Below are 15227 nucleotides of genomic sequence, written 5' to 3' on the forward strand. Positions count from 1 at the left end.
AATGTAGGCGCGAAGGGATATCGTCCCGTAGAAAATTTGAATTTCGCGCCTTTTTTTAGTCTAATCTGTTTCCTAGACAATTATAGTTGGTGAAACTAATTTGTCAGTAAATAAGTACAAAAAAACTATACTCATCCTTTTCTTTTGGGTGCTAGTACTAGTGTAAGACAATGATAGCATAAATTCTCTCTGTCTAGTGTCTATGTTTGAAATGAGACAGTCCTTTGACTAACTATAGAATGGATATACCATAGATATAATATTTGTAAAGATGGACCCTAAGCGAGCTGTCACTGTTGCCACTTTGTTTTCATGTACGATTAACAATACGTAACCACCTTGCTGTGGCCATGTCGATAAAGTCATATCGATAAACTATCGACATTTCTTGCAATTTGAATTTTAAACGATTTTATCGTCACGCCACAGCAGGGAACGAAGGGAAAGTTCAGATTTTTAATTACAATACATATATACGTACTAAAATATGTGTTCCGCAATAATTGAATCATTTTATTATATTATAATATATACATAATCCATTAGCATTTCAATTTTGTTTATTTTTAACGAAGAAATTGAAGCTTTAATTAATTGCTTTTCCGTTCCGCTGTGTAGCGTTTATCGATATATAACATGATTAAAATCGACTTTTGACGTCCCTAAAAATGCACACATAGACGTTTTTACGCACACATACACAGCTTTGTAACCACCAAAACGGCAACAACTGGATTTGAAGTTCGTCTTGTCAACAGTATAGTTGTCCTTTTTTGACAAGTGGCATTTTCACAAGAGGGAGGAGAGAGAAGTGATACTAGTTCCTGCGCCGTCAAAGAGAACAGACACGTTGGGGCCTTGGGATATACGTTAAAAAAGTATCAATTGAATAACTCGAAGGAAATGTTTACTGGCAACACTTATTCAAGATGGCTGCTCTGCCCTGCCCTATTTTATTAATTCGATATTGGCTTTTATAATTCGGGTTAAATAATATCTGTAAACCTATAATATTAATAACATGGGCCAAACTGGACATCCGGAATATAATGATGTCATATTTGTTGACGTGACAATATCTCCCTTTGTCTCCAATTTATACATTTGGGATATTCGGACTTTCATATTCGACATTTCTATTACGAATCAAACTTACACAAGTTACGCATAATTAGTTTACGCATGAAAACAAATCATTGTATACCTACACGAGCACCACTCACGTAAAAATAATCAATAAGATAGCACGTGACTTCGTAGTAATAATAATCAGTCGAGGACGCGGTCACCATTTTGTTTCATTGGCTTGGCTTCATATAAATGTCGGGTGTGCATTATCGCGTCGATTTATTTTCACTTTTAAGGACTTATGAAGGCAAACAGTTATTTAGTCTACAGCAGATATTATATACACAGAAAATGAGCTTAATAATGCTTTCAAACTTTAGTTACATAGAAATTAGGTATATTTGGGGAGCGCTCTCGTTTGTGCAGGCATTTGCTGTAGACTGTACTACAGTAGAACACTGCATTGGGTGAATTCAGTACACAACCACGACCTTATTACGAAGAGTACAAGATCGCTTTCTTACAAGGGCCGTTGGGTTCCCCCAAAGGAGTCTACTGTTTACAAGCAAAGCAAATGCCGCCAACTACCTGAATCAGGTTGACGAAGTAACTTGCAAACCAATAAACGGACTGCAATTTACCTCGCCAAATGTCAAAACCGGGTCCAAGAACATGAAGAATGAAAAGTCGAATTGAAAAATAGAAGTATTTTATATGAAATTACTTTATTGAACATGTAAAATCCGTATTGACATGAGGAATGCTAATTCTCATTTACAAAATAACACAAATGTAAAATTTGAGAGACAAATCACATCGAAAACCTACCTATTAACTAACTAAAATTACAACATACACATCAATTTCCTAAATTATTTAAATTGCTCGGCATGGAGGCTTGCCCCATGCTTTCTGTTCTTAGCTTAAGTTTGGTACCATTATCAGCATTGAAATTTACAATGAGAAGAGGTAGGTTTTAATTAACAATAAGCATCACATCCTTCCATGAAATAAGTCTCTAAATTTACTTTTCTGTTTTAAGATCTGACCAAAAACCACTTGTTTATGTATACTTATAATTAAGATTTACATTAACACCGAGTTATGGCATACTATTGAAGCACAGCTACAGTCAGTATTACAAGTTAGTTTGGGTAAAACCAGTTGAGGTACAAGTAAAGGTGTCCAGTCACAGCGAACTTAACGAGGGAGGGCTAACTGTACAAATTCCCCAGTGTATACATGCTAACACTTAACATTACATTTTTTTGTGAGGCTTAGACCTAAATTTGCCTTAGCCATTGGAGATTTTCCAAACTCTGCATTACGATGCACTTTAATTAATCTAAAGTCGAGATAAAATGTCAATAAGAAATTATAACACAATGTTTTTAAATTCATATGAACATAGCAGAATACAAGACAATTTATACTTGTTTCCTAATTTATAATCCAGACAAATACAAATGCATGTGCACAATCCAAATCAGTGTTAACACAGATTTTGGAAAATCAGTCCAGTTTTACTTTGTAATAAATTAAGTCCAAGTAAATTACTCATTATGAACAAGTCTTAGCGGCAGGGAGATCATTCGCTTTCCTCTTCCTCCTCGTCATCGTCATCACCATCCTCCTCCTCGGACTCCTCCTTCTTCTTCTTTGTTTTCTACAAACAAAAACAATTTGTTAAGCTTCACCTTAATAAACAAAAGAATAAAGGAATTTTCAAAAGAACAAGGGATATAACTTACGGGTGCTGCCGCCTTTTTAGCGGCCTTCTTTCCTCGCTTCTGCGCCTTCTTGCCTCCACCCTCACCGCCGCCGCCATTCGCATTATATGACTCTAGGTCCTTTGTGTACTGCTCCTTTGCTTTTGCCGCCTTCTCTTCCCACACCTGAATGAAAAAAAGGAAGAGTTATAAAACGGAATTCGTAATTAGTTATAAGTATATAGACAATGGAACACTGTTGAGGTGAACTTACACTCTTGTCCTTCATCCCCCGCCATATTTCACCACCTTTTTTAGCGATTTCGGTGACTTTAAGTCCGGGGTTTTCGGACTTTATCGATTCTCGGGCACTGTTGAGCCACAGCATGTAAGCTGACATAGGACGCTTGGGCTTGTCCGTCATTTTATTTTTTTTCCTGCGAAAAAAGAAAAAAATAATGAAAATCTAGATAAAAAAAGCTCGTTTATGAAAGGCAACAGGTTATCCGGGCCATGCCTTCCACAAACCGAGCGGCGAAATACGCGACGACTTCATACACGGGCTACACGGCAGTTAGGGCGTCATTTTGGCGGGAAACGCTTAAAGGGCTAATATTACTGTAATTACACAATCTCTAATGAAAGAAATCGATAATTTCGACTAAAAACAACAAAATGCAATATATCACTAAACAATTTAATGTAAAAAACGTCTGAATCGGTTATCACCCATATAACGAGTTCACTGGCCTAAGCTTGGGTCGAACGAGCCATTTTGTTTTCACGTTTTATGTCGAAAGTACGCAATAACTGTACATGACATCATTACCAAATAATCTATTCACTATTAAGCTATAACTTGTAGAAGAAGTGATTCGGACCTTCAATGGAAAAGATGAGAGAAATAAATTATTGAAAATGAGGCGTCCTCCGTACCCACGCGTACTAAGAAAGTATGGCGAAGCCTATAGCCATGTTTGAACGAGAATTCCAACGTGGAACGAAATCTAATTTTAAGAAATACGCCATAATAAACACTACTAAACACAGTAAAACACTTAACTTTGATTAGAAAAATAATCTAACTTACCTGATGGCAAAAATTTTGAAATATTTTTTGAACTGGTGCACAACCAAACTGCAGACTGTAGAGAGCCAGAAGAAAATGTATGGAGCTCGAAGCAAAGTTCCCAGAGCAAGGCAGCTTGGGGGTCGGCTCGCGTCACTGTACAGCGCCATCTACGACGCCTGTGATTGGCTGACAAATTCAATGCTGCCAACTGGCCGCGCTCGGTGTACTACGTATATCCGTGATAGGCTTAAAATAGGATTTATGAAATTTCAACCTTATTATGTTCACGTAAGTTAGAAAGTTGTTAATCAAAACGTGCTTCATACATTTACTTCAGAAATTTTATTCTGCATTTTTGTTAGGAATAAAGCGTTATATTGGTCGAAAATCGAAAGGAATCAGTGAAACTCGATACAATTTATTTTTTCCTTGACACTTTTCTAACAAAATTATTATAAGTACATCAAAATGTGACCCAGTCCTTCGAGTATCCCTTTACCAGCATACTACCAAACTCGCGCCTCATTTTAATGCCGCCAACGTTTATTATGAAAATACCAAAAGCGCGGCAAACGTGGTGAGAAAGAGATGCCAATAAAACATAGCTCTTGAATGGCAGATGCGTTTGTTTACGATTTGATATTTTGTAGGAACCATGAAATAGTTTTTATCTCAACGGATATAAGGGTGTTGTATGTATTTGTAATATATTACGATGAATGTGTATGTAACCTACATTGGTCAAACATTGGTTTAATCCAATCCAAGATTCTGTAACGACGACGCATTATCGCCTAGATATAATATATGAGAAAACCCATACAAACGTACAATCGCAAATTTACTGCCTTATCTTACGACTTGCCGAATGTTTACCATATTCGAGTTATAAACGTAGGTATACATTTATCTTGTAAGATATAAGTTTAAATGTTTCTGTCAATCTCACTTGTGAGATTGGACTCCTCTGAGATTTCCTAGTACGAATCTAGGTCCTAGGATTATAAGCTAGGTACGTTTTAGTTACAGTTAAGTTACAAGACAATTATAAATTATAATTTTCTTTTATTTTCCATATACTAATTCATCGCATCCCCCGTATCACATAGACGCACGATACATGTGATACCTCTGAGGGTGCAGAAAATAGGCTTTCGTGCATCATTGCGGTAGAATATTATTTTTGAGTGTCATGTGTGGCATGTGTGCACCCATATTTTTTTACACTTGACTGATGCTCGACTGTAAAATATATATACTTGGTCAACCAGATCTTGACAGTAGAAAAAGGCGGCAAATTTAAAAAATGTAGGCGCGAAGGAATATCGTCCCATAGAAAATTTGAATTTCGCGCCTTTTTTTACTGACTAGATTTAGTTGACCAGCTATAGATGCTTGCAAGTTGCAACAACATTTGCACGCGAGATCTTATAGTGTAGTTTAGTGGGATAAAAACGAGGAATTAGTTTACCTACTCTGAAAACACCGTCTAGGAGGCAAGTCCGGACACGCGAAAACTTCGCGATTTAATAGTTATTCGAACGAACAGTCGCCTTTATCCTAACTTTACCTCACATTCCTTCCGAGAAACCTTAAACTCAGTAATAGCACCCTGCGGGATATTTCCGTATTAAATAAATTCAATTCATCCGATCTTTTCCTGTTTCAAAACGTTGGTATTTTGGTAGAGAAGAAAGTAATGTTTCTCAAACAGCTTATCTATATGGCCGCAGTACTTATTAGGGGAAAATGGGGTACAATGGACCCCTTTTTTGTACGTTTAGTTTAAATTGTCTATTTTTCTAGCAGTAGGTAGGTACGTTGCTGCTAGGTAATTAAAAAAAATATTATGGGGTCATGATTAAGTGTAACTTAAAAAACGAATTAATTGCTTAAACCAAACCAAAATTAAAACTTAATTAATGATTAGACGGATAAATTATGTATCTGGTTTAATTTATTGCCCGTATTAGATTTACACAATGTACTTATGTCAAATTGCATATTTCTAGCACGAATTATCACGGAGCAAACAAAGCGTCGGACGGACAGACGCACAGACAAACAGATAGTTGACTACGGAACCCTAAAAATAATCATTATGAAAATAATTAGACAAATCGGGACCCTCTTCTTTGAAACCGATTGTAAAAATATGAACAGTAATTAAAATCAATTTCAGGGTAACTTTGAATTAGGCGCTCATTTTTAAAATAATGTTAATATACTTGGTCAACCAGATCTTGACAGTAGAAAAAGGCGGCAAATTTGAAAAATGTAGGCGCGAAGGGATATCGTTCCATAGAAAATTTGAATTTCGCGCCATTTTTTACTGACAAGATTTGGTTGACCAGCTATATATTGAATTTCTGTTAAAACTAGAGCAAGACACGTATATACAATTTTATCTCATTCACACACATGTCACAGATAAGACATGTCGCATTTGAAAGCGAATGAAACTTCAAATGACGGCGGAAACGCCGAATCGAAAAACAAGCGCATGTATGGGCGGGGGCGGGGCGGAGTGAAGCAAAGCGGTTTTGGAGCGCAAGCGAGGAAGCGAGAGCGGAGGTGACGCAGCCCGGTGCGGTGAATGCACAAAGTAAATGTATAGAAAATGTAACTATGTCGGTTGTACGGGCTGACGCTCGCTCTTGGGATAGCATAGCCTTTCACCGCCACGTCGCTTGTCGCTCCGCGAATCGCTTGTAGCTTGGCGATATTAAGTGATATATTACTAATAAAGCCGTGTTTCATGCGATATCTTCAATATCTTTATATTTTCATTTGTTTTTACGATTTTTAGGTGAGTTTTGCAAAGTAAATCTGACGTTCATTTCATATCTTTCGTCTGTTGTTTCGTTTGATTACAACTGATTGTTTTTCTTTGTAGAAATGATGAATCCGCATCCACATCCACCACCACTACAACATCCCCAAATTCAGCAAATTCCTCATCATCAGCAAGTTTTACCACCACCACAACAACAATTACCTCAACAACAATTACCACAACAAGTACCGCAACAAATACAACAACAGCAGCCAAATCGAGGTTACTCTCTCATGATGGCATTGGTTAAAAACAGTAAATACTTTGATTCAGAACGTTTGCAGGCTATGCAAGATACTCCAGGCTTACCCAAGCTTAAAAGATCTAGGAAAAAAATACGTGATACATCAACTTGGGAAATAAACAAGGTGAAGAAAGCTAGAGAACAAGGTAAGCCTTATTTGACCCAGAAACGGATAAAAGGCGTAAAAGTAGGTTATGAAGAAAGAAAGAAGAGGGTCATGGGCCCGGCCTGCATGTCACGCGTGTGCCACAAAAGCTCAAAGAGAAAATGTGACCAATTAGATGATGTATCCCGACAGGAATGCTTTGACAGCTTTTGGTCTGAAATGACTTGGGCCCAAAGAAAAGCTTACATTAGTGCTTTAGTAAACATATATTATACAAGAACTACAACTGTACCAAATGGTGAGTCTCGAAGACACAGAACTATTAAATATTCACTGAAAATAAACAATCAACACTGGCCGGTTTGCAAAAAGATGTTCTTAAACACACTCGGTCTCGGGGAAAAAACAGTTTTGGGCTGGATTGAGAAAGCCAATGAACACGGTGTAGTTTCTACACCGGTACGAAAAAATAACAAAGAACGATACAATAGAGAAAAGTTGATACATGTTGAAACATATTTAAAGAACTTGCCCAAACTGCCCTCACACTACTTTCATGGTAAATCTGAGAAGGAATACCTTGACATTAACTTCAATTCAGGAAAAGAGGTGTATTTAGGATATAAAATGTATTTGGCGAAGGAAGGAATTAAAGACAAAGAAATATCCTATCCCTGTTTCCTGAGAAAAATGAATGCCTTGAATATTGCTCTGTTCTCACCAAAGAAAAAAGTTCCCCCAAACAAAAACAGTGCAAAACCCATTTTCAGACAGGAACAAACGTAAAAGACAGAAACAGTTAAACATTTGGCAGTGCCCCGTTTAAGTGAAAAAGTACTTTTAAATTCTCTTCAATATATCTTCTGCTTTGTTGGCATGTTAATGTGATATTGGTTAAACGTGTGATCGATTTGGACCATGGAACTGATAAAAAATCCTTCATGTGTATACCCCTTTAAATGCCATGGCGGGATTCCACTTGAGATGGTCATTAGCAGAGCTCGGCGGGGGTGAGCTATTTACCTTATAATTTGACATGTCTTACGTTATATTATAAGGCAAATAGCTCATCCCCGCCGAGCTCTGGTCATTAGGCATAAACAATACGAGTAGTGACTACAAAAGATACCCGGCAGAGTTTTTTAGACTTTGAAGAGCAGAACTCGTAAAGCAATTGTTAAACAATAAATCAACATTATGGTGCTCTTTGTGCAGTTTCAAATTAAATACCCCATGGCATTTGAATTGAAATGGGGTATAGTAAATATATGAAATATTTGAATATAAAAAGATAGTCTCAAGTCCACACACGGGTGGATTACTATTATAGGCAACTATCCAAGCCTGCCATCTTTCTACATGCCCTTCCTATCTTACTGGACAGAAGGCATAGGACTTTCTTTGCCTCTAAGCTTCTATTTGTCTAAAATCAGTCCTAGTATAGTTTGTAGCTTTCTAATAGACCCCGAAGGCTAATCCAATTGTCTATTGTTAAGAAAAACCGCTCGTGCCACGTGCCACAACCACCTGCATAAAAAATCGGTACTTCGGTTACTGAGTGCCGGCGAGTCGAACGCTACAGAACCAGTCTAAAATGTGTCATCGAGATGCGTAACAAAGGCGCGTTATCGGAGAGCGCACCTACACTGGTTTTTTGAGCGTTGGACTAGCCCGCGCTCAGGTGCCAAATAGAATAATTAGGACCCTTTTTTGCAGGTAAGTAGCACGTGCGGTTTTACTGAACAATAGACAATAGGATTAGCCTTCGGGGTCTATTAGAAAGCTACAAACTATAATGTATACTACAAGTTTATAGCTCTCTTTCAATCATAAAATCAATAATATATCTGATGTGGCCCTAGTGAAAATGGGTACAATGGCACTTATGCCCTTTTACACCTAAGCTGCGAGAGACTTTTTTTTTTCACTAGAGCCACAGATATTTCTCAATTCTAATGCACTACTGTTTCTGTGGCATACTAAACTTTAAGTTAACTTATAATATCACATTAAATATCATAATCAGAAAGTTATTTGTAAGATGGTAATTATGATAGGGAAATCCTTGTGGTAGCTATATATTTGCTAGCTAATATGTAACCAGGCATATGTGTAGTCATCCAAATTTTAATGTATCACACATGTTATTTGTGTATAGATTGGCTGGTCCAATTGATTGGTAACAGTAGAAATAAAATGCCTGTTATAAGGAACAGTATGAATCTCTCTGCCTTTTCTCCAAGGATAAACTCTTGGCTAAACTGTAGGAATTATAATATATAGCATAAGTTTGAAGTACGTGTACTCAACGTGTAGGGATTGCACAGCGGATATGAAATGTATGGGAAGATCCGCGGATCCAGATAATTTCATACATTTTGGATCCGGATTGCCCTAAGTGTCACTGATTTGGTTAATTTGGTTTGGATGACATCATATAAATGTATGTTACATTACGAGTAGAATTTACCCAAATAAGACCATTTTACTTCAACAATTATCGCCCAATTTAGCCCTTATAGTAGTTTATGCTTGATAGGTATTGAATTAGATTTAAGATTATTTATTGTTCAAAAATAAGTATTTCTAGAACTTTTACTTATAAGACAAAAGAAAATGATTTCCTATTTACTGCCATAGGATTTTTTTTATTCTATGTAAATGTTGAAAACATTATGAAAAAAAATGGGATCTATGATTTCAACTACTTATTTTATGTTTTAATACACATTTGCCGAAAACGATTTGTGTTGTTATGTTTTATAATTTTAAATTCTGAGACTGATTAAATTTCTATTTTGACTTGTGAAAGTATTTTTCTGTTTTATGATTCAAGTATTCACTGTATTCATAAAATAAATGTAGGCATACATTTAAGAATAAAGGTGAAATTAGAAGATTAAACTGTTTATTTCATTATTCTCAAATAAAACATTAATGGTATAGATAGTCAAGCAGATCTTGTCAGTAGAAAAAGGCGGCAAATTTGAAAAATGTAGGCGCAAAGGGATATCGTCTCATAGAAAATATGAATTTCGCGCCTTTTCTACTGACAAGATCTGCTTGACCAGCTATACTCAAAGTAAGGACGCTAAGCACGAAGAACTTCGTACATTGACCAGCCTCTTCCTAACTCCTCTATCGCATACGCGTAATAATATTGCTGTCCCAGTCCCACCCATGATGCCGGCGGTCAATGCCACTGTGCGAGCGGGACAGCGATATATATGTGCGTGCGCTAGAGATAGGAACAGCCGGGTATATGTACGAAATTCTTCGTGCTTGTTATACTTGGTCAACCAGATCTTGTCAGTAGAAAAAGGCGGTGAATTTGAAAAATGTAGGCGCGAAGGGATATCGTCCCGTAGAAAATTTGAATTTCGCGCCTTTTTTTCTGACAAGATTTGGTTGACCAGCTATAGCGTCCTTACTCTAGTATAGTGGACCAAAAAAGCTCAATATGTTTTTTTTAGGGTTCCGTACCCAAAGGGTAAAAACGGGACCCTATTACTAAGACTCCGCTGTCCGTCTGTCCGTCTGTCACCAGGCTGTATCTCACGAACCGTGATAGCTAGACTCGCACTTGGCCGGTTTTTTCTACTTGACATTTTGGTTTTTATACTTACATCTAATATTCTACCTTGCTGTTAATAATAACTAGCTGTTGCCCGCGACTTCGTACGCGTGGATTTGTATATTGGTGGTTATAAATTCTACATTAGCTTAGAACATTACGCAGCAAAAGATAGCAGTAGGAACGGTTAATCATTTGTTAATTATTATACAACGCATGAGATTTGTCTTTCACAACCTGGCTACGAAGTTTCAAGCCCCTAACTGAATAAAATTGTTCTCTATAATCTCGATATAATCTCTCTCAACCCCCAGAAGATTTTCAAGTCCACTATTTAATAAAATCTACTACCTAACTACCTATTTACGAAAGTTCCTAGCTTTAAATAAAATTTGAACTCTCTACCAACTCTCAACCCCTGTTTAAACTTTTAGGGGATGAATTTTTAAAAACGCTGAAATTACTTTTCTGGTATTGTAATAATATGCCTTTATACAACGATTCAAGTCCCGCACTCCAATAAATATTTGGGTTCCATACAAATTTTCGACCCCCTTCACCACCTTGGGGGATGAATTATCAGACTCTGAAATTAGTTTTCTTTTCTCTTAATAAAATACCTTTTTACGAAGCTTCAAGTTCCTAGCTTTAAATAAAATTATAACCTATACAATCTTTCAACCCCTTTTTAACCCTGTTATGGGATGAATTTTGAAAAACTCTGAAATAAGTTTTCTTCTGTTCTAATACTATGGCTTTATACAAAGATTTAAATCTCGCACTCTTAAAAATATTTGATCTCCATACAAACTTTCAACCCCTTTTTCACCTCCTCGGGGGATGAATTTTTAAAAACGCTGAATAAGTTTTTTGTTTTTTAATAAAATACCTTTTTACGAAGTTTCAAGTTCCTAGCTTTAAATAAAATTTGAACCCTATACAAACTTTCAACCCCTTTTGGACCCTTATAGGGTATGAATTTTTAAAAACGCTGAAATTACTTTTCTCGTATTCTAATAATATGTCATTATACAAAGATTCAAGTCCCGTACTTACAAAAAATATTGACCTCCATACAAATTTTCAACCCCTTTTTCACCACCTTAAATATTGAATTTTGAAAAACGCTAACATTAGTTTTCTTCTCTTATAATGAAATATCTTTTTACGAAGTTACAAATTCGTAGCTTAAAATAAAATTTAAGCCCTATACAATCTTTCAACCCCTTTTTAACCCTTTTAAGGGATGAATTTTTGAACACGCTGAAATTACTTTTCTTGAGAATTAATAATATGGCTTTATACAAAGATTCAAGACCCGCACTCTAAAAAATATTTGATTTCCGTACAAACTTTCAACCCCTTTTTCACCACCTCGGGGGATGAATTTTTAAAAACACTGAAATTTGTTTTGTTGTTTTTTAATTTAATACCTTTTTGCGAAGTTTTAAGGTCCTAGCTTAAAATAAATTTTGCACCCCAAGACAATGTTTCATCCCCTTTTTTACCCTCTTAGGGGTTGAATTTCCTAAAACATCGCAATTCCTTTTTTTGCAATCGGCTATTATGCATTTCTAAAAAGTTTCAAAGCATTTGTAATGGATTCAAACTTTCAACCCCTTTTTAACCCTGTTAGGGGATGAATTTTTAAAAACGCTGAAATTACTTTTCCTGTCTTATAATAATATACCCATATACAAAGTTTAAAGCCACACACTCACAAAAATATTTGATCTCCATACAAACTTTCAACCCCTTTTTCACCACCTTGGGGGATGAATTTTCGAAAACTCTGAAATTAGTTTTCTTATTTTTTAATATAATACATTTTTACAAAGTTTCAAATTCCTAGCTTAAAATAAATCTTGAACCCCATACAACCTTTCATCCCCTTTTTAACCCTTTTAAGGGATGAATTTTTAAAAACGCTGAAATTACTTTTCTTGAGTTTTAATAATATGGCTTTATACAAAGACTCAAGTCCCGCACTCTCAATAATATTTGATCTCCGTACAAACTTTCAACCCCTTTTTCACCACCTCGGGGGATGAATTTTTAAAAACGCTGAAATTAGTTTTCTTGTTTTTTAATTTAATACCTTTTTGCAAAGTTTCAAGGTCCTAGCTTAAAATAAATTTTGCACCCCAAGACAAAGTTTCATCCCCTTTTTTACCCCCTTAGGGGTTGAATTTCCTAAAACGTCGTAATTACTTTTTTTTGTAATCGGCTATTATGCCTTTCTAAGAAGTTTCAAAGCATTTGTAATGGATTCAAACTTTCAACCCCTTTTTAACCCTGTTAGGGGATGAATTTTCAAAAACGCTGAAATTACTTTTCCTGTCTTATAATAATATACCCATATACAGAGTTTCAAGTCCCACACTCACAAAAATATTTGATCTCCATACAAACTTTCAACCCCTTTTTCACCACCTTGGGGGATGAATTTTCAAAAACGCTGAAATTAGTTTTCTTGTTTTTTAATATAATACATTTTCACAAAGTTTCAAATTCCTAGCTTAAACTAAAACTTGAACCCCATACAACTTTTCATCCCCTTTTTAACCCCCTTAGGGGTTGAATTTTTCAAAATCGCTTCTTATCTCTTGTACACTTTACAAATGCAACCTAGTGTGCAAATTTCAACTTTCTAGCTTTTGTAGTTTCGGCTCTGCGTTGATGAATCAGTCAGTCAGTCAGTCAGTCAGTCAGTCAGTCAGGACACTTGCATTTATATATATAGATTAAGTCCATATTCCAATGCAACCCTATGTCAAGTGAAGCACTAATTTATATTACCTACACGATTGAGTACCTTAGGTATATCACGCCGTATATGAATTATTAGCTTTTGGATTAAATTAAAAACTTAAATGTACCTACACAGGCCAGGCTAAGGACCTTTTATCTATTTTTATGTCACTAATATTAGTCTAACTATTCTACAGTAAAGACAATGCGGCACATATCTCGCACCCCTATTCCCACATGTGTACGACTAGCGCCGTTATATGACCAAGGGCCCGAAGGCCCGAGGGTCGTGACGTGATGTACCGGGAAGGAGAGTATAACAATAAACACTTATACCTGCTTGAGCGAATCCGTATTGACGCTTGTTTCAAAAAGCTTTTGCCTCAAGGAAAAACGCAATAAAAATTACAACTCACTTAACGGTATTCGGTACCATTTTGAGCACCTCGCCCGCTTAGCAACTATTGCTGCTGACTGTACATGCATTGTACTTTTTTTGTTTTAAGGGTAGGTACCATTTTAGGGGCTTAGCGTTTGGTGTCAGAGCATTATTTAGTTGAGTCCATGTTGAGTCCCTTAGCTTCTGAATGAGGCCTACCTAACCTAGTCATGGGTCGGCAATTGCCGTACTAAAACACGAGTATTGCATAACATTTATAGGTAAGTGTGACAGGGAGGCAATACGACGAACGTGATTCGCGGTAGGCCCTCAGGTACAGTCAGCATAAGGAATAGCTAAGCGCAAGGCGTTTAACCTTGAGCAAAGAGAATCCTTGAGACACAGAAGCATTTGTTTTGTTTTTGAATTTGGAACCCTTAGTTACTTAGGGCCACCCCACATCTAGCGTCTTTCGAGCGTCGGCGTCTCGTCGGCGTCTACAACTCTATGGCCCTGCTCGACGCAACGACGCAACTGCGCAGCGACGTCATTTTCCATAGCGCTGACCGACGCCGACGCCCGAAAGACGCCAGATGTGGGGTGGCCCTTACTCAATTAAAATTCATAGGGTCATTACGCTAGTTTTCGTCCACTTGACGGATTAGCAAATAATGTCTGTTCAGATTAAGCAGTAATTTTTCTAATTTTAATAAATAATTGCCTTTCAATGGCAAGCGGTGGTGGTAACTTTCAGTAAATTTATATATATATATGTTTAAGTTCTACGAGGGGAGGCTGAAATATACGCGGGCTAAACTTGGAAAAAAAAACTATGCTACTTTTTTCCCCGCCCCTTTGGCAGTTTAAATTAAATACTGCCGCCGTTACTAATGATTAATAATTAACAGTTACATTAATACTATCGTTATTTTATTATCTAAGGCCGCGAACTTTTCAGCCGCCCCTCGTAAGCTTAAAGCAGCGGTCGGCAAACTTTTAGCAGCCAAGGGCCACATAGTAGTTAACGAAGTTGACGCGGGCCGCACGTTGTAATATTTATGACTTTATCAGACATTGTCGTTTGTCAATATTACATACAAAATAGCCAGGGAGGCTCGCGGGCCGCAAGTGACAGGTTCACGGGCCACATGCGGCCCGCGGGTTGCCGACCGCTGGCTTAAAGGACGCTCTAAGTAGGTACATGTTGTAAATTTAACTCTATACTATGGTACTAAACGGACCTGGCAAATCCCAAGTGTTTGAGTCTTAACTATTCATAATTATGACCCAAGTTTTTTGTACATCTAAAAACTTAAACGGTCCCAAATTAACAGGAATTCAATGACGCCAATTTTTTACACGTACCCAACTTAGGTTGGGTCCAAAAGTTTTTTCAAGGAAGAAATTCAACGATCTTTCTCACAATGCTTCTATACATTAAACCCGGATTCCCCATAACGCATTATTACATCGTATGTGCATCTAAAG

General features: G+C 36.8%; 2 protein-coding genes across 2 annotated transcripts; one reads left to right on the forward strand and one right to left on the reverse strand.

Moving 5' to 3' along the window:
- Window positions 1-1760: 1760 nt before the first annotated feature.
- Window positions 1761-4017, reverse strand: LOC134653063 (high mobility group protein D-like). The gene is made up of 4 exons (XM_063508351.1): window positions 3868-4017; window positions 3052-3214; window positions 2820-2963; window positions 1761-2734 (listed from the first exon to the last, which is right to left on the reverse strand). Exons 1-4 carry the CDS (start codon window positions 4014-4016, stop codon window positions 2657-2659), a joined length of 534 nt encoding a protein of 177 aa, XP_063364421.1. The 5' UTR covers window position 4017; the 3' UTR covers window positions 1761-2656.
- Window positions 4018-6399: 2382 nt separating this feature from the next.
- LOC134653065 (uncharacterized) lies at window positions 6400-7965 on the forward strand. Its single transcript, XM_063508352.1, has 2 exons — window positions 6400-6658; window positions 6746-7965. The coding sequence occupies exon 2, from the start codon at window positions 6748-6750 to the stop codon at window positions 7819-7821; it is 1074 nt and encodes a 357-aa protein (XP_063364422.1). The 5' UTR covers window positions 6400-6658; window positions 6746-6747; the 3' UTR covers window positions 7822-7965.
- Window positions 7966-15227: the final 7262 nt, after the last annotated feature.

The sequence above is a fragment of the Cydia amplana genome, chromosome 12 (assembly GCF_948474715.1).
Source record: "Cydia amplana chromosome 12, ilCydAmpl1.1, whole genome shotgun sequence".
Taxonomy (NCBI): Eukaryota; Metazoa; Arthropoda; class Insecta; order Lepidoptera; family Tortricidae; genus Cydia; species Cydia amplana.

Coding starts and splice junctions, on each gene's coding strand:
- LOC134653063 (XM_063508351.1), bottom strand. CDS start 4,016: ATGGCGCTGTACAGTGACGCGAGCCGACCCCCAAGCTGCCTTGCTCTG. Junction 3,215..3,867: donor TTCAAAATTTTTGCCATCAG/GTAAGTTAGATT, acceptor CTTTTTTCGCAG/GAAAAAAAATAAAATGACGG. Junction 2,735..2,819: donor CTAAAAAGGCGGCAGCACCC/GTAAGTTATATC, acceptor TTTTGTTTGTAG/AAAACAAAGAAGAAGAAGGA.
- LOC134653065 (XM_063508352.1), top strand. CDS start 6,748: ATGATGAATCCGCATCCACATCCACCACCACTACAACATCCCCAAATT.